At 42.8% G+C, this 17,802-nt stretch overlaps 2 protein-coding genes across 4 annotated transcripts in view; one reads left to right on the top strand and one right to left on the bottom strand.

Annotated features, from left to right (window-relative positions):
- esr2a (estrogen receptor 2a) overlaps window positions 1-8,270 on the top strand; it is a 56,981-nt gene extending 48,711 nt beyond the window's left edge. For all 3 annotated transcript variants that reach the window (XM_024420557.2, XM_042321769.1, XM_024420556.2), the window contains 5 exons: window positions 140-278; window positions 394-527; window positions 1,169-1,352; window positions 3,707-3,971; window positions 4,260-8,270. In XM_024420557.2, the coding sequence (XP_024276325.1) occupies window positions 140-278; window positions 394-527; window positions 1,169-1,352; window positions 3,707-3,971; window positions 4,260-4,265 (728 nt within the window). In that variant the 3' untranslated portion in view covers window positions 4,266-8,270. The remainder of the gene's footprint in view (window positions 1-139; window positions 279-393; window positions 528-1,168; window positions 1,353-3,706; window positions 3,972-4,259) is intronic.
- Window positions 8,271-8,612: 342 nt separating this feature from the next.
- The window catches only part of LOC112250423 (nesprin-2), a 245,510-nt gene continuing 236,320 nt past the window's right edge, over window positions 8,613-17,802 (bottom strand). The window contains exons 104-111 of the mRNA XM_042322697.1: window positions 17,070-17,212; window positions 16,087-16,213; window positions 15,743-15,945; window positions 14,927-15,127; window positions 14,160-14,288; window positions 12,871-13,068; window positions 11,737-11,864; window positions 8,613-10,963 (exon numbers count right to left, since the gene is read on the bottom strand). Of these exons, the coding sequence (XP_042178631.1) occupies window positions 10,753-10,963; window positions 11,737-11,864; window positions 12,871-13,068; window positions 14,160-14,288; window positions 14,927-15,127; window positions 15,743-15,945; window positions 16,087-16,213; window positions 17,070-17,212 (1,340 nt within the window). The 3' untranslated portion in view covers window positions 8,613-10,752. The remainder of the gene's footprint in view (window positions 10,964-11,736; window positions 11,865-12,870; window positions 13,069-14,159; window positions 14,289-14,926; window positions 15,128-15,742; window positions 15,946-16,086; window positions 16,214-17,069; window positions 17,213-17,802) is intronic.

Raw genomic sequence — 17,802 nt, 5'->3', positions numbered from 1 at the left:
CCGTGAGCAGTATGCGGGAACATTGCCTTTAAATTTGAAACGTGCTGTAGCGCAGCTCTTCAGCACTATGGATTGAGTCTGACCCTAGATCAGCACTCTGGGACGCTTTATGAATACGGGCCCTGCTATGTCTTTACAGGATTTGTGGACCTGTGCCTGTTCGACCAGGTGCACCTGTTGGAGTGCTGCTGGTTGGAGGTGCTGATGCTAGGGCTCATGTGGAGGTCTGTGGACCACCCTGGTAGGCTCATTTTTTCCCCCGACCTCAGCCTGAACAGGTGACCACCCTCTCTCTACTCCTGGATTAAGCATTTGTATGATTTCTAAAATATTTTCACAGTGGATCCAAAAGAAGTATTCAAATGCGGTGTGACTGTGTGTCTGTGTTTTCAGGGAAGAGGGGAGCTGTGTGCAGGGTTTCGTGGATATCTTTGACATGCTGCTAGCTGCCACCTCCAGGTTCAGAGAGCTCAAGCTGCAGAGGGAGGAGTACGTCTGCCTCAAGGCCATGATCCTCCTCAACTCCAGTACGTGGGTGTTAATGTGTGCGTTTGTGTTTGCGCATGAGTGTGTGTTTGTGTGTTATGCATCTGTTTGTCTGGCCTTCTGTCTGTACTTTTGTCTGTCGGTACTGCATCTTTATAAGTATTTTTTACTTCCTATTTGATTTATTTATATCATGCATATCAAGATTAACCACAAGTCTGTTGGACCATTTATCCAGTGTAATCCTATCTGTTTGGGAGTCTAGGGAGGGTTGGCAAGGACAACCAGAGGAATAACTCACTCTGACAAGGCCTAATGAGAACACTGTCTCTCTCTACTCCCATCATAGTTACTGTTTAACACTTAAAGACCTAACAGTCAGAACCTGTTTCAAGGTCAGTGGATCACGAAAAATAACATTTTGTTTCACTTAACTGTAACCAAAGTAATCGCATTTAATAATGCTACATGTTGGAAATTATTTATGAAGTGTAGCAAAGGTGGTTTGGTGAAATGTGCTTGCACAATAAGTCACCTTTCCTGAGACCTGAAGATTTGTGCTAGCTCCCAGAGATAAAGGCTTGGCTTTAGCGCAGAGGGCTAATGTGGTTTTGAGTCATTGCGACAACTACAATTACGTTTTTTCTTTATTTTCTCAACTGTGTGTGTTTTGTGGTCGCAGACATGTGCCTGAGCTCCTCGGAGGGGAGCGAAGAGCTGCAGAGTCGCTCGAAGCTCCTGCGCTTGCTGGATGCCGTAACAGACGCACTGGTGTGGGCCATCGCAAAGACAGGCCTCAGCTTTCAGCAGCAGTCTGCGCGCCTCGCCCACCTGCTGATGCTGCTGTCACACATCCGCCACGTCAGGTACAGTAGCCACAATATGGCCACCGCTGTCACACTCGTAAGTTACCTCTCAGTCACCATCGTTGCACTCACAAGTTATCGCTCAGGCATAATACAGTCACCACCATCACTCTTGGCAGTTACAATATAGTCACCTCCGTCACACTTTGTAGTTACCGCTCAGGCAAAATACGATCAAAACTATCACACTAGCCAGTTATCATTTTGCCACTACGGTATAGTCAAATTTTCAATACGGTCACCGCCGTCAAGATTGAGCCACCACATTGTCACTACCGCCACGGCGGAGACAACCGTCACGACTGTTTGCTGCTACCACGAGTGAGCTTCCGTTATACAGAAAAAGCTTTTCAACCAACATGGTGTTTACAAGGTAATCTGATGAAGACCATGTGCTCTACTCAATCAGATCCGCTTTAGCTGACATCCACATCGCGGGTGTTTTGGTGGTGTCGGAACTATGTAGATAAGTGAAAATGGACTTTGTCTGAGGATGACAGAGTGTAGGGGTCTAACGACCCTAATATGATATATCTGACTCCATTATCCTTTTAATGCTATAGGCCCATAAAATGGATCTAACCAAGGTCACCACTCAGAATACTATAAAATGCACGTGTCTAGGTTTACCATTACGCAATTATTAAGAGGCTAAGGGACAAGGAGCTAATATCTTGCGATCAATGTCGCAAGATATTGAGCGTCTTTATTTCTATCATTGCCTTCAGAAAGTATTCACACCCCTTGACTTTCCACATTTTGTTGTGTTACTGCCTGATTTTAAAATTCATTAAATTGAGATTTTGTGACACTGGCCTACACACAATACCCCATTATTGTCAAAGTGGAATTATGTTTTTAGAAATGTTTACAAATTAATTAAAAATTAAAAGCTGAAATGTTTTGAGTCAACAACTAATCAACTCCTTAGGTTATGGCAACCCTAAATAAGTTCAGGAGTAAAATTGTGCTTCACAAGTCACAGAAGTTGCATGGACCCAATAATAGTAGTAGTGTTTAACATTATTTTTTGAATGACTGTCTCATCTCTGTCCCCAACACATACAATTATCTGTAAGGTCCCTCAGTCGAGCAGTGAATTTCAAACATAGATTCAACCACAAAAACCAGGGAGGTTTTCCAGTGACTCGCAAAGAAGGGCATCTATTAGTAGATGGGTAAAAAAAAAAGCAGACATTGAATATCCCTTTGAGCATGGTGAAGTTATTAATTACACTTTGGATTGTGTATCAATACACCCAGTCACAACAAAGGCACAGGCGTCCTTCCTAACTCAGTTGCTGGAGAGGAAGGAACCATGAGGCCAGAATTCAAATATTCCAAAACATGCATAAGGCATTAAAGCAAAACTGGCAAAGAAATGACCTTTGTCCTGAATACAAAGCGTTATGTTTGGGGCAAATCCAACACATCACTGAGTACCACTCTTCATATTTTCAAGCATGCTGCATCATGTTATGGATACGCTTGTAATCGGCAAGGACTAGGGAGTATTTTAGGATGAAAAGGAACAGAATAGATCTAAGCACAGGCAAAATCCTAGAGGGAAACCTGATTGTCTGCTTTCCAACTGACACTGGGAGTCAAATTCACCTTTCAGCTGGACAATAACCGTAAAAGATAAGGCCAAATATGCACTGGAGTTGCTTACCAAGACGACATTGAATGTTCCTGAATGGCCTAATTACAGTTTTGACTTAAATTGGCTCAAAATCTATGGCAAGACTTGGAAATGGCTGTCTAGCAATGATCAACAACCAACTTGTGAGAAGTTTTATAATAACAATGTACAAATATTATACAATCCAGGTGTACAATGCTCTTAAGAGACTTGTACACCCCTTGAAGGACTCACAGCTGTAATAGTTGCCAAAGGTGATTCTAACATGTATTGACTCAGGGGTAGGAAAATGAGATTCAATTTTCAATACATTAGCAAAAATGTCTAACATGTTTTGACTTTGTCATTATGAGGTATTGTGTGTAGATGGCTGAAAAAAATAATATATTGAATCAATTTTGAATTCAGGCTGTAACTTAATTTTTTTTGGAATAAGTCAAGGGGTATGAATTCTTCCTGAAGGCACTCTAGGCTACAATTTCTCATTTGGAACTTCTAACGCGACAATAAGCAACAAGAGCAGCTGCTCACCGATTTGACAGCTCTAACCAGTTCCACCAAGACACCGCTAAAACATTAGCATGCAGGTGTCAGCTATCACTGGTTAATACTTGATCTGATTGAATCTATGCCCATTTCTGTGTATTTTCTTTTCTTCTGTATCACGAAAAGCAGTGAGTGTACATGACCTCTGTCTTTGCTCATTGTGCAGTAACAAGGGCATGGACCACCTGCACTGCATGAAGATGAAAAACGTGGTGCCCCTGTACGACCTGCTGCTGGAGATGCTGGATGCCCACATCATGCACAGCCCACGGCTGCCCCATCAAGCCAACTCAGCGGGCCCCTGTCCAGAGGTGAGCCCCCCGCAGCCCACCACCTCAGCAGCTGCCCCGGCCAGACATGGACCCCCAGCAGCAGAAGCGAGCCTCAACAGCAGGAGCAATTGGACTGCAGGGACCCCGGTAGAAAGACAGGTATGCACTCTCCTGTCTCATGTCATTCCTTCTCCTGCCGTTTTGCCCTTGAGCAAGGCACTTAAACCCCTCAAACAACTTCAAGGGTGCCGCACCGTGGCTTACCCTGGCCTCTCTCTCTCTCTCTCTCTCTCTCTCTCTCTCTCTCTCTCTCTCTCTCTCTGGGTTCAAATAAAATAGATCCTTAATTTCAGAGATCTCAAAAAGACAAAGAACTCTTACTTTCTGACGCCAACCTGCTATTATCCCCTCCCTTTCTCTGTCCTTTCCTCTTTGTCACTTTATTAGTGGTGAACAGGGATCTCTAGCAGCAAAAAGGACAATGGAGAGAATGTGACTGGGACCCTTGTGGACGGCTACTTCTTGGAACGGCTTTTAACACCACTCTGAAACAGAGGAACTGGAACAAGTATAAGGGTTTTTCAGATCGTGCCTGGGAGGGGCTGCATCCCAATGCTGTCCAATGAAATCTCCTTTCAGGCATTAGCACTGTTCTTGACTGTTTTCTCGGAGGTCGCAAACATAAAAAATATATATATAACAATATTTAATGTCCCTGCTAAAGCTGCCTTTTGGTTTATGATCAGGTTTGAATGTAGCCTAGCTGGGGCGACCCACGTGACCACCCAGCGAGGACAAGTTGTGACTGACTGGTCTGGAAAGGAGGCAGTTTGTTAATGCAACATTTGCTCAGAAATTGAGCAGACTCATCAATTTAGTTTTATGAAATGTTTTTTTCCCCCCAGGGGCTTGAGACCTCTCATTGTTTGGATTTGAAAATCCAACAGTTGTAATGGAAGAGAGTGGCGCTCGTGTGTTTTGAGTGAGAACCAACCAGAAAAAGCACAGCCCTTCATTATCAACGCATCGTGCTGACAACATCAAAACAGCCTTTCCAGACTGAAGTCAGGAGACTTCAAGTTCGGTATCAGCCATACTAGTTTGAAAGTAGAAACTATGAGAAAGTCTGAAATTAAACATCAGTGGATGAGTGGAAATGAAGGAAAGGAGATGAGAGGAAGGCAGTTAGGAGTAGCCTACTGGGACACAGAAAAGCCCAAGGAAAGGCACTTTCAACAGTCATCATGGACTCTCCCCTCTTCTTTTGTACTGTCTGAGGGCGACAGGTAGCCTAGCCGTTACAGCGTTGAGCCAATAACCTGAGCTGTCGATGTGCCCTTAACCCTAATTTGCTCCAGGGGCGCCATACTACCATGGCTGACCCTGTAAAACAACCCATATTCGCTGCACCTATCTGGTGTGAGACGTGTTGTTTATTTTTTTACTGTCAATGGGATAATCTGTATAAATAAAGCATAAATATAAATAAATATAACTTTGAGTGACAATCAAAAGATAGATGGCCATTTGCACTGGTTCAAATTGTTTAACTGTCATGGAAGAAAGAAAAACACATTTTAAAACTATATACTTCACCTCAAGATCTTATTCCTTTGCTTTACCCTTAGGTTTTTGTTCCACCATCTGTATAGCTTCAAACTTTGCATACAGTACGCAAATTAGGCACATGTCCTAATAAACAAATATATTTCCAGCTGAAAAGGTGGAGGTGAAGGGTCACGCTACTGTCATTCCACTCTAGAACACATTCCCTTAAAGGTGGACTCCACAATAATAATATCATCATACACAGTGAGACAAAGTCCTGTTTGAATCAACAATAAAATCTAAATGACACTATTTTGTCTCCTCAAATAAAGATGCAAATTAAGCCGGAAGATTTTTTAATTCCTTCGCAAAAAGTGCCTATGGGTCCAATCCCATCTTCAGTAATGGGAGTGTGACTCAAACATTCATACAAATTAATTTGGGACTTACTTGAATGTCAGTTTTACGTCCGCATGTCTCTAGCTAAAATTTAACCCTTCATACGTGGGCAATGGGATCGAATTCTGACCACAATGTTGTTTCTATGTTTATTCCTCCCGGGAAGAAAGCATGGTGAAATGAAGAGATACAATAATTGTAATATTGTAATAAGACTCACGCCTTTCAAAGAGCACAGTGCAACGCTGTTATGTTTATGTACCACTTTATTTATGACTGGCCCAATAAGGCCCAGTACAAGTTCAATTCCCGGTTTAAAAAACGGTGTCATCTTGACAGTTTTGGAGGGAGGGTCTTAGGCGTGCGAACCCGAAGTAGAAAATACATTTATTTGTGTGTTTTGTTTTAGACCTGTTGTACTTTGTGTAGTTGCTACTGGCGACCAAGAAAGTGTTTAGATTGTGCCTTCTACATAGCGACCAGCTTGTCTTAAACGCACACATCAGCTGTCCTGACTGTTTATTATATCTGTTATGTCTTTGTGATAACAGTTATGTAGCGGCGATTATGACTGGTTCAAGTAAGGTGTTGCCTATAACATAACCCACCTGCTAACTGGGCCTTTCCATCCATTCATCAGCTTTGTGTTGTCCTCACACCTGACAATATTTAGGCCAGGATTCAACCCGAGTCATGTTAGCACTGTCGACAATGCAGCTTTTAAAGGCAATATTCCTAAATTTATGGTCACGGTAAACACTCTACAACATGCATTGGATTGAATCCAGGCCTTAGAATGCCAATGATACATTCAACTAATGTGAGGTCCTAAAGATACACACAATAGGATCACAATCAACACAACTGAATAGTAGGAATGTGTTCCTAATGTTTGGTATACTCAGTGTATATAGAGCCTGTCTGCATTCCTGATTTCTGTTACTGTTAGTTTATCTGCGTAATATTGACTTAAGCTCAGAACCACTTGTTTTGCAAACATGGTCCTGTTTTATATATTGCTGTGCTGATCAATGGACAGTTCATTACCTCTGTCAAATGAATATGTAGCTTAAAATTGTGTTTATTTCATTTTGCAATAAAGATGGTGACGCTACAATAATGCACATTTAAATTAGGCCTATATCCAAAAACACATATGGCCTAATGATATATTTTTGGCTTCAGACGAACGCCTAGTTCTCACATAGTTTTTTGGGGGGAATTAAAGCCTTTTCAAAGCCTTAATAATCAACTATGTCGCAGTCTGCTTTTGAAAAGCTCGTAGTAATAGAAAAGCAGAGTGCTAGCTTTATTTCCTGTGCTAATTTAGCCAATTTCCTTTCAGTAGCGCTATATTTACTCTGGTCGAGGAAGCATATTATTTACTTTTGATGACCAGACAGCCATAGCTGCATCCCACACTTTTAATTTGTAAGCTCTCATTTTGGGGGGATTTCTAGCATCAATAACAAAGTACAGTATAGGACCTCAGGAGATATGAACTCTTCGGGAATGGAGGTTGTTCAGAATGCTGACGTATTCTTTACTTTGAAATGGATTTAACGCATCAAACCTTTGTAGACAATATGAATTACTTATTAACATGTATTTTCTAACCATTTAGTAAAAAAACATTTACGTTTCTGTAATCTACAGACTCAGGCGCATGAGCAACATTTACGTTTTCTTTGCAATTAATAATACATTTCCCGGTTCCATATTACCTGTTTGATCGGTCAGTCCGTAACTCAAGGTTCTACTCTTTAACATGAGATCTAAAATAGTATGCGGATGCTAATTGCTATCTCTGGGTCCATTTAGTCTGTCATTTAGAAAAATGGTTAACTAAGGCCTAGATTCAATCAGTTCAGAGTTAACCCGTGATAACCGACAACTGCATTTTATATAATTTATATTGTTTGGGCGGTGTCATTTCTACATAGCCTACACTTTCTCATTCTGAACTTCTAACACGGGTGGGATTTAAGGATGGGTTTGGTTTCGTGACAATGACCACAAGAGTGGGTGCTCGCCGATTTGACAGCTCCAACGCAGTTACCCCAGACCTCGTCCAAACAAAAGCAATATGCTATACAGTTTGTCGTTTATCGTGGGTTAATGCAGATCTGATCTGAGTCTAGGCCATAGCTCACATCAGCTGTTTAATACTATAAGACAAACACCATTGATCTTTGTCAACACCAACAGTAGACTCCTCTCAAGGCAAGAAATGTTTTTGAGTTAACTCTTTTATTTATTCAACTAGTCAGCTGTGCACAAGTCCTTTCACTTTCCCGATGACTGAGCCATTTGTAGCCCAGCTGTGCATTCTGCTTAGAACGATCTTTGAGAATGCTGTACACTGCCAGCAGGATAAGGATACACATGCTTTTTCAACTGTAACGTGAGTGCTTTAAATGTCAAGGTTTCCCAATGTGAATTTTTATGTGGATTTTGTCCCACCGTCGCACAGGAGTATGTTTCTTTGAAGAATAAACATTAAATTATGAACTTTTTGTGCCAGTGGCGTCCTTTCTCAAGAACAGTGTCCTTGCGCTCAAGGAATAGTACACTCAAACTATATTAAGCATTTTGTTAAATTGTGCGTGTCAGTATTTTGCATGTGACAAATTAACAAAATACAAAAATATAGTTTTTGGTGTAGTATATTCCTTTTAACAGTCTCCATTCTATACTGTTATTTATATTTAGTATGTAGCACCAGGGGATCAGTAGCTTTTGTGTATTGTTCTAAAGTGATCTAGGAAAACAATTCAGAGATGGTGTGTGTGCATCCTTAGCATCAAGCTAGACAATTACCATCTTCAACAGTCTCCACAGAATACGCCCTTGGAGTTTTTGTTCAGTAAGACAAACAATGTTTATTGCCAGAGAAAAGGGGTATACATATACAGTTCATTGTTTGAGAGCCTAAATCATTTAGCACACCACCATCTTTAGGGCTTAAGTGTCCTACTCAACTGTACATTATGCAGCCATGGAAATGTCTTTTTCGCAACAATGATTACTGAATTCATTTCCTTTTCTAATTTAAAGAGTAGATTTCTACTTTTAGAAATTGAAATGGAAACTGCTATTATTTATTTCTGCACCAATTTATAACAGTGTCTTGGTTACTACTGGTATCTACCCTAGTGTGCCAATGTCTCATTATCGTGAAATATATACTCTTCCACTCTTCAAATTCTCCCCCTTACAAAATATTCAGTTTGACAGATGTGCTCTTGATTGGTTACACAGTATCGATGTGTGGAAAAGTGGCTCCATATTTCCAGGGACCGCAGTATAGGAGAGGAAAATAACCAAAAACGTACAGTTTAACAACATGTCTTCCATAAAATAAAATTAAACAATCTGGTGTCAAAATGGCACCCATTCATGTTGGCTACCTCAATATACACCTTCTGATATATGATTTAACTGCTATGAATGCTTGTGCAGGTTCAGAGGTGAAGAACATCAAAATTATATTATTTGGAAATAATACAGTGCACATACTTCATACACACTGACCCAGGTCTCCAGACTAAAATGTTTCCTAGGTGTTTCACTGGTGCCACTAACTTCTTCAGCTGGTGACACCAGCCCATGATCTGGTGATAACACCCCCCTCCAATACAATTAGCAGGGTCACACAATAAAATACATTTCAGTCATCCTCTTATGTCATTCACAATGCATCATTAAGTGTAAGGGACTACTGAAATTGTTTTCAATAAACAAGTTATTACTTCTAACATGTCCAAGCAGGATTGCATGATTAAAAATATTTTGGTACGTAACCTAATCCAGTGGGTTGACAATTAGGCAATTTTTTTGTTGTATTTTACTGTCAAAATAGGGCTTGAGAATTTCCCGATGTATTTTTTTTTTTTTTTTTTTTTTTTTTTGTGAAATAGAGATGAATTTGGCTTTATCGTTATGTGCACTAATATTATATATAGGCCTAGTTTAATTTGTGCTATTTCACCACCGGAGGAAGTGGAAACTCCAAAACACATTAGCTAGATCGCTAACGCCAAACATAACACCTACTGCTAGTAGCCATGTATTAATCTAACAGTAAATGTATTGTCCTAAAAAAACTGCAATGAGGTTTACTGCACTTGCAATGGCTGATGCAACATTTCACACTCTCTGTATTTCAAAGCCATATCAGATAATTATAAAACAGAGTGCTTTGAGAGAAAAAATGATACCTACAGAAAGCTGAGACTAGTTACTTCCAAAGTGTTTTTAAAAAAAATGTTATACAATCACGAGGGGGGAGAAGAGTGTGAGAGACTCATTATTGCAGCCGGTCCCAGCGAAACAGGCAGGCACAGCGGCAGGGCAGACACATTTATTACAGGAATCATGAGGATAATGCACTTTACTCTAACAAATTCATTGGATTTATCCGCCTCCAAAAAATTGCACGTTTTGATTGAGGCGACCAGGTAGAATGTGCAGCTCACACCAGTGCGACCAACTAAACATTTCACTCGCACAGCCAAGTCAAAGGGTCGCAAAATTTGACAATTTGAATAGTAGACGCTTACAGAAGGCATTTTTGAATGAGTGCAGGTGACATTATTCTGAAAGAACATCAATATAAAGTTGTTGTGGACTGGATAGGTCCTACAACAGACTGCTACTTCAATACATGGCTTGAAGGGCAAATCATTATGATAGAAATCTTTACAAGCAGAACACAACCTCACAAAAACAAGTCTCCTTTGAAATACAGTACTTGCTAGTGACGTTAGCGGCAAGAGTTCCAAATGGGTGGATCACATCAATTGTTTGATGGAAATTGAACATCGGTATGGCTTTTAAGGGAATAAATTAATTATAAATTTAAATCTATAAATATAGATATTTAAAATACAATTTTGGGACCGTAACAATGTCCTCTCTCCAGCTCTTAAGCAGAGAGTATCGATGGGTTAGCTTTGGAAGCAGGCCACGCATGTCAGTGTGTGTGTTTGTATCAGGTGGGTGGTGGGCCATTGGTGTAGTGCAACATGGGGTAGAAGGAGCGGGCAAAGTTGTTGGACAGTGTGCAGCTGTGGTCATTCTCAGCCAGGGGCACCAGGCAGGCCAGCACTAGGACCAGGAGGAGGAGGAGGTGTAGGGGGAAGGCGGCTCGCAGCACGCGGTAGAAGAAGGACCGAGGTGGGGTTGGGTCCCTCTTCTCCCCCCTGGAGGTCCAAGACAAGGGACGAAGAACAGTACTTAGGCAAATCATCAGTTAAAACATACAGGAATCCTCCACAGACGACCTCCATAGACCATAACAAATGTTTCGGGATGAAGTTTTCCCCGGGTACGTATCTAGGATTAGTTTCCCCTTAGTAACCGGAAGGTTGCAAGTTCAAACCCCCGAGCTGACAAGGTACAAATCTGTCATTCTGCCCCTGAACAGGCAGTTAACCCACTGTTCCTAGGCCGTTATTGAAAACAAGAATTTGTTCTTAACTGACTTGCCTAGTTAAATAAAGGTAAAATAAATACCCAATCCTAACCTTAACTATTAGTGGGGGAAATGCAAATCTCACCAAAGATCAGTGTCTAGGGGCAACTTCAGCCTCCACGTAAAAAGTCTTGAGAGACTAACCTTTTATCATTACATCAAAGCAGGAATTCATTCAAAGGTGCGTTGCAGCGCTGCCCACTACATTACCGAAGAAAGCGCCTTTTAAAGGCAATTAACACTTGAGCCGACATTCATGAATGGGATCTCTGAACATGGGGGGAAAGAGCTTTTTACAGGCACATTGTCGGTAGTGCAGCACTGCAGTGCACCTTCAATTGGATTCCAGCCCAAGTTTCTATAATCATCTCAACATTGACAATAATAATTTCTATTTTTTATATTTTCTGTTATATACTGTATATTCTATTTGCACTGCGTGATTACCTATTGTAATAAAGCATTTTTGAACTGAAGAAATTTAAACTATCTGGTCCGTACCTTCTGCCAGCTGAGGTTGGTGTGGTATTGGTGCTCTCCTCTTGACTGGCATTAGACGGGGACTGACTGCCCTCCGCCTGCCCTCTGCCCTCACTTGCAGCCGGACCTGCAGATAGAGTCCCACAGTCCTGCAGCAAGGGCAGTAAACACGTCAGTTTGTTCATTTGAATGGTTAGAAAATTAAATAAAAGTCTCACACTCCTGGTTCCGATGCAATACAGTTAATAAATACCAATGTTTTGACAGCTTAACTGCTTTAATCAGGGTTTCAATGGGCTCATTTGGATGGAGCATGGTGCCAGCAACACAGTCGTGTTCATTAGGCACCAAATGTAAGAAAACAGACTGAAACAAGAAGGGACTACCTGGATTTGTCTATTAGGAAACGCTCATTTTGGTGTTCCATTGCGAAATGTCTTAAATCCATTTCCATTGCGTGCCCTAATGAACACGACTCAGGAATGTGGGTTGTGTCAAATTTGTTTTAAGACATCTTTGCAGTGTAAACCCGAAAACTTGCGTTTCTTGCTGTATCTTTAAGTCCACATAGACTCCCCGTTTCAGTCTGTTTCCTTATGTTTCTTCTAAATGTGTTTCCAATTCTGTCTGGTAAACAATGTTCTTTGTGCATTTCTAGAACATTGTCAATGTGTCATTTCTGAATCCATTCCTGGGGCACCTCCAGAAGGGGCATCGTTTTGTTCGAGCCAAGAACTAATACACCCGGTCCAACGAATCAATGGCTTGGTGATTGTTGGGCGAGATAAAAAATGTGCACCACCTTGTGGAGGTCCCTGGTGATTGGGATTGCATAATCCATAAACCGTGGAGTGCATTTGTTGAGGTCAATTCAATTTCAAGTCATTCAAATCAGGAATGTAAACCAACAAAGGTTTGAGTTTACTTCCTGAGCTGTCTATATTGGAATGGAATCAACCACAAACCCTAGCAAAGTTTGTGGGGCAGGTTTAAATTCAATTCGATTGAAGTTAGTCAATTGAGGAAGTAAACTCAAAGTCCAATTCAATCATTGAAAAAAAATTACTTTTATTTTAAATGATCTCAATAAATGAAAAAGGAGAAGCAATTTTTTAAAATGTTAAATTCAAATCACTTGGTGTGGGGTCTCCTTACCAGGCGCTCCTGCACGACGCTGAGGTCGTGGGCCACCTGGCGGAGCAGCGTCCACAGTTTGTTGGCTGTCACGTGGAGCTTCTCCCGAGCCTCTACGCTCTCCTCCCCCCCCTCCTCCTCCGCTGGCTGCAGCTGGCCCCACAGCCCCTGGAGCGAGCCCACCTGGCTCTGTCTCGCCCGCAACTCATTCTGCAGGCCCTGGAAAAAAGGACACACACACAGACATCATTCGAAGGGGAGCTTCCGAACCCGTGGAAAATTATCAATGTAAAAACTCATTGGCCAAACCATTGATAAGGGAATGTGCAACATTTACAATGAGTATACTAAACATTAATATTGAGTTGCAACCCCCCCCACCCCCACCCCCACTCAGAACAGCCTCAATTCATGGGAATGGATTCTACAAGGTGTTGAAAGCGTTCCACAGGGATGCTAGCCCATGTTGACTCCAATGCTTCCCACAGTTGTGTCATGTTGGCTGGATGTCCTTTGGGTGGTGGACCATTCTTGAAACACATGGGAAACTGTTGAGCGTGAATAACCCAGTAGCATTGCAATTCCTGACACAAATCGGTGCGCCTGGCACCTACTACCATATCCCATTCAAAGGCCCTGAAATGTCTTGTCTTGCCCATTCACCGTCTGAATGGCACACAGACACAATCCATGTCTCAAGGCTTAAAAATCCTTCTTTAACCTGTCTCCTCCCCTCCTCCATCTACACTGATTGAAGTGGATTTAACAAGTGACATTAATAAGGGATCATAGCTTTGACCTGGATTCATTTATTTTGTTATTGTTTAGTCATTTAGCAGAAACTCTTATCCAGAGCAACTTACAAGAGTAATTAGGGTTAAGTGCCTTGCTCAAGGGCACAGCAACACTCTGGGATTCAAACCAGAAACCTTTCAGTTACTGGTCTAACGCTCTAACCACTAGGCTACCTGCCACCCATCTGCTCAGCCTACTCAGTGTATATTGCACTATCCGTTAGAACTTTCCGTTTCCCCCTTCTCTCTGTCAAGTCATGTGTACTCCCTCCATTTTTCTCCCTCTATCTCCATAATTTCCCCCTCAAGTTCCCTTACTCTAACCACCCAAACCATCATCACCCCTTTTCTCTCCTAAACCACCCCCTGCCCACTCCCATCGCCTCTACCACCCCAAACCCCCCTTTCCCTTCCCTCTCCCTCCTCCCCCTTATCCATCCTCCCCATTCTCCCTCCTCCAGCATTCTCCCTCCCTCTCCCCCTTCCCCTATGTCTCCTCCCACTCCCCTCTCTCACAGTGAGTGTGTTGCGGTGCTCCAACAGCGTGCCTGGCGGCGTGTCTGGGTGGTGGATGTCGACGGCGTAGCGCCTGCTCTCGGCATGGGCCAGCCACAGCAGCAGGGAGTGCAGCGTCTCGTGGAACTCCTGCCGTGGGTTAGAGGAGAAAGGGCAAAGGTCAGGGACCTCAGGTCGGTGCATAGTAAGTAAGCATTGGACAACTAATCCTGTCCAAACCAAAACCGTCCATAGGGGCATGAACCCATCTATTGATTCTGTATTGTGAGGCAGCTTGAACTACAAGTACACCCCATGGATAGGACGGTAGGTCGCCGCATTGGCCGTCATAATAATAATAATTGTATTTTCTGCAGAGACACTCAAGAGACGTCAGATGACCTTACAACCAGGTAAGGATCTATTTTTCTGGTCGCTAAAAAGAACATTTTCCAATCAGCATACAACCAGACCATGACATCACAGAAGACATCAGAATGACTTAATTGCTACCAGTTTTACCATCTGGACAGGTTGGACATTTTTCTTCTGGCCCAGCAAAAGCACGCCTGATGAAGGACAAGGGTTGTTGAATCAGGTGTGCTTTTGCTGGGCAATAACAAATATGTGCAACGTTGAGGAGCTATACCCCAGTAACCAAAATTGAGAAACAATTTACTCCCAGTGTGCAAAACCGGTTGAATTACGTATTTTCTAGGCAAAACTGGTTGACAATATGTCATTTCAAACAGTTTTACCCACTGTCCTGTAACTGTACAGTAACTGACCTGACATCGCATGACAGTGGTACGCAGACTGTCCTGCCACTCCTCCAGGCCAGTGCAGGCCAGCATCCAGCCCTGGTTCATACTAGCCAGGCCCTCCCCTAGCTCCCGGGCCTCCGGACCGTCACACCCCCCAAACTCGCGACCGACCAGGTTAAGCGACAGCATGACGGCCTTGTAGTGAGCAAATACCTTCTGCATCTCCTGGAGTGAGAGAGAGCGAGAAATGTATAGTGTCGATAATTATTGTACCATCTAAACCACTGAGAAAAATCTTTTCAGTTACCAAAAATATAGTATTTTCAGCTTTGAAGCTGAATGTAAAAGAAGCTAAATCTAAACTTAAGAAGGGGAAGCATAGAAATAGAGCACATGGTATGGATCTATCAGACTTGCTTTCAATAAGAATTACAAATCTATAACTCACATTTGGTCGGGCCACGCACAAAGCTACATACTGGGCCTTTAAAGGGACAGGTAGAGGGGCAATCTGACTTAAACAACAACAAAGCAGATTGCCCCTTTAAAGAGATGATTAAAGGGATAGTTGACTTCAAAATGTACATTTGTCCAATGTTTTTAAACCTCAAAAGTGGCTCTCTAGAGATAAGTCCACGTCCCAGGTCAGCTATCTGTTGTGCAGATCCAGCTATTACCCTATTATGCCTCAAACCAAAATTAATGGAAAAGATGAGCAATGTATGTAGTTCATTTCCTTACCTTGAATGGAGCAATGTATGGTTTCCATATTTAAAAAGCCTTAGTCTCAGCTGTCCTAAAATGGACACTGTAGTACAGTATAATATTCAGAAGCCTTACCTTGAGTTGTTTGACCCTAGCCTCCATGTCTTGGATGCTGGTGGGGGTCTCAGGAACCTGCACTCTCTCCAGCTCTGGCGTTACCCACCCCAGCCAGGAAGTGATGTCACACAGGTCAGAGGTCAACTGGCAAGGCTCCCGCAGGCCAGACAGCAGGTTGCTCCTGGCCTGAGCCTGCAGCAGCTCCCAGCGCTCGATCACCCCTGAGAACACAAATACGCCCACAGGCACACACACACACATTTGTGACATACATTTATTTGTGTATCGCAAATATTGCATGACGGCAGGTAAGAATGTTCACATGTTTCCTCCCCCAATGTGTGTGCGTGTGAGTGCGGTACCTGATTGTTTGTCAGCGGTCGTCAGGCCAGTGAGGCCCTGTTCCTCTGGCTGCTCCTCATCATCCAGGATCAGGGAGACCCTTTTGACACTTTTGATGCTACCTCTGCACTCTGACATCAGACGCACCTGTAACGCAGACACACACTGTTACAGCATGTAACACACACCAATGCGCATGCATGCACACAAGGACGAGACGGCATACAGAGAGGAGGTAGGCACTCTGACAGTGTGGTGCCAGGTAAACAACCTCTCCCTCAATGTCAGCAAAGCAAAGGAGCCGATTGTGGACTTCAGGAGGAACCAGGCTGGGCACGCCCCCATCCTCATCAACGGGTCCGCAGTGGAGATGGTCAATAACTTCCAGTTTCTCTGTGTTACACATCTCCGATGAGCTGAAATGGTCAAACCATGGTGAAGAAGGCACGACAGTGACTCTTCAACGTCGGGAGGCTGAAGAAAGGTCTGTTCCCGAGGGCCCTTGTTAGACAGGAGCACCATCGAGAGCATACCGTCGGGCTGCATCACAGCTTGGTGACTCCACCGCCGCGGACCGCAAGGAACGACAGAGGGTGGTACGCTCAGCCCAACGCATCATTGGGTGCACACTGCCTCCCCCTCTCAACAGAAAATTTCCCACACCCCATGGACATTTATATTTATCATTGTCGCAGTTCTAAACTGTGCATTATTAATTTGACATGTTTTATTGTTTCATTCATTCACTCGGCGCTTAATCATTTCACTGTATACTGCAAATACATCTGTGACCCTGTGCTGGTGACTAAATAAAAATATATAATTTAATCTAATCACACACACAAACACTAGGTGTAGCCAGCGGGGGGCAGCAGAGCAGATTTATGTAGGAGTAAGGGGAAGTTGCCCCTAAATGGATTAGCATTTTCCCCACTAATGGGCATGGTTAAGATTGGGGAGGGGAAGCTGATCCTAGGATACATTTCAGCCCGGAGCGACTTACGTAGCCTTGTTTGAAGGGAGTGCTAGTGTGTGTAGGTGAGGGGTCCAGGCCGTCAGGAGAGTCCAGGTGGAGGGACTCGCTGTCCGGGACGCCTGGTGAGCGCCAACTTGGAGATTCGGGTATGGCCATGGATCTGAGTGGAACTGAGAGGACCACACACACACACAAACCCTGTTAGAGCCTGAGTTTACATTGAAAACACAATAATAACCACATTTTCCCTACAGACCATTCTACTTCCAATGGGCATAGACGTAATTTCAACAACTAGTTTTGATTTACATGAGTTGTCAATGAATGTGAATTCTATGTGAAATCAACAAAAAATGTCACGTCATTAGATTTTTTAAATATTTTTTTTATTGAAAATCCAATCAGTTTCCCATGTTGATTCAACATTATCACATTGATTGTTTGTTGTTGAAATGACGTTTAAAAAATGATTCAACCAGTTTTTGCCCAGTGGGCTTGCTCTTGTTATAAAGGAGATTTTCTGCCACCCAAATAATAATGCCATACAAGTATAAATCAAGCAGTGAAAGAATCCATGTGTGTGCATCTTTATTCCCATGCAGTATTTCAGGTGGTAGACAGTAGCAAAGGGAGGTTATGGCACAGCAGTGGGGTGAATTAGTGTAGTTGGATCTGGCAACACAGATGGGAGTGGTTTCACTGTATCTGGCAACCCTAAGTGGATTTTACACTTAAAGCCTATTTACTATGCAGACAAGTC

Source organism: Oncorhynchus tshawytscha, linkage group LG05 (assembly GCF_018296145.1).
Source record: "Oncorhynchus tshawytscha isolate Ot180627B linkage group LG05, Otsh_v2.0, whole genome shotgun sequence".
NCBI classification, from domain to species: Eukaryota; Metazoa; Chordata; class Actinopteri; order Salmoniformes; family Salmonidae; genus Oncorhynchus; species Oncorhynchus tshawytscha.
The sequence above is the reverse complement of the archived record's forward strand: the minus strand, read 5'-3'. Positions and strand labels throughout refer to the sequence as shown.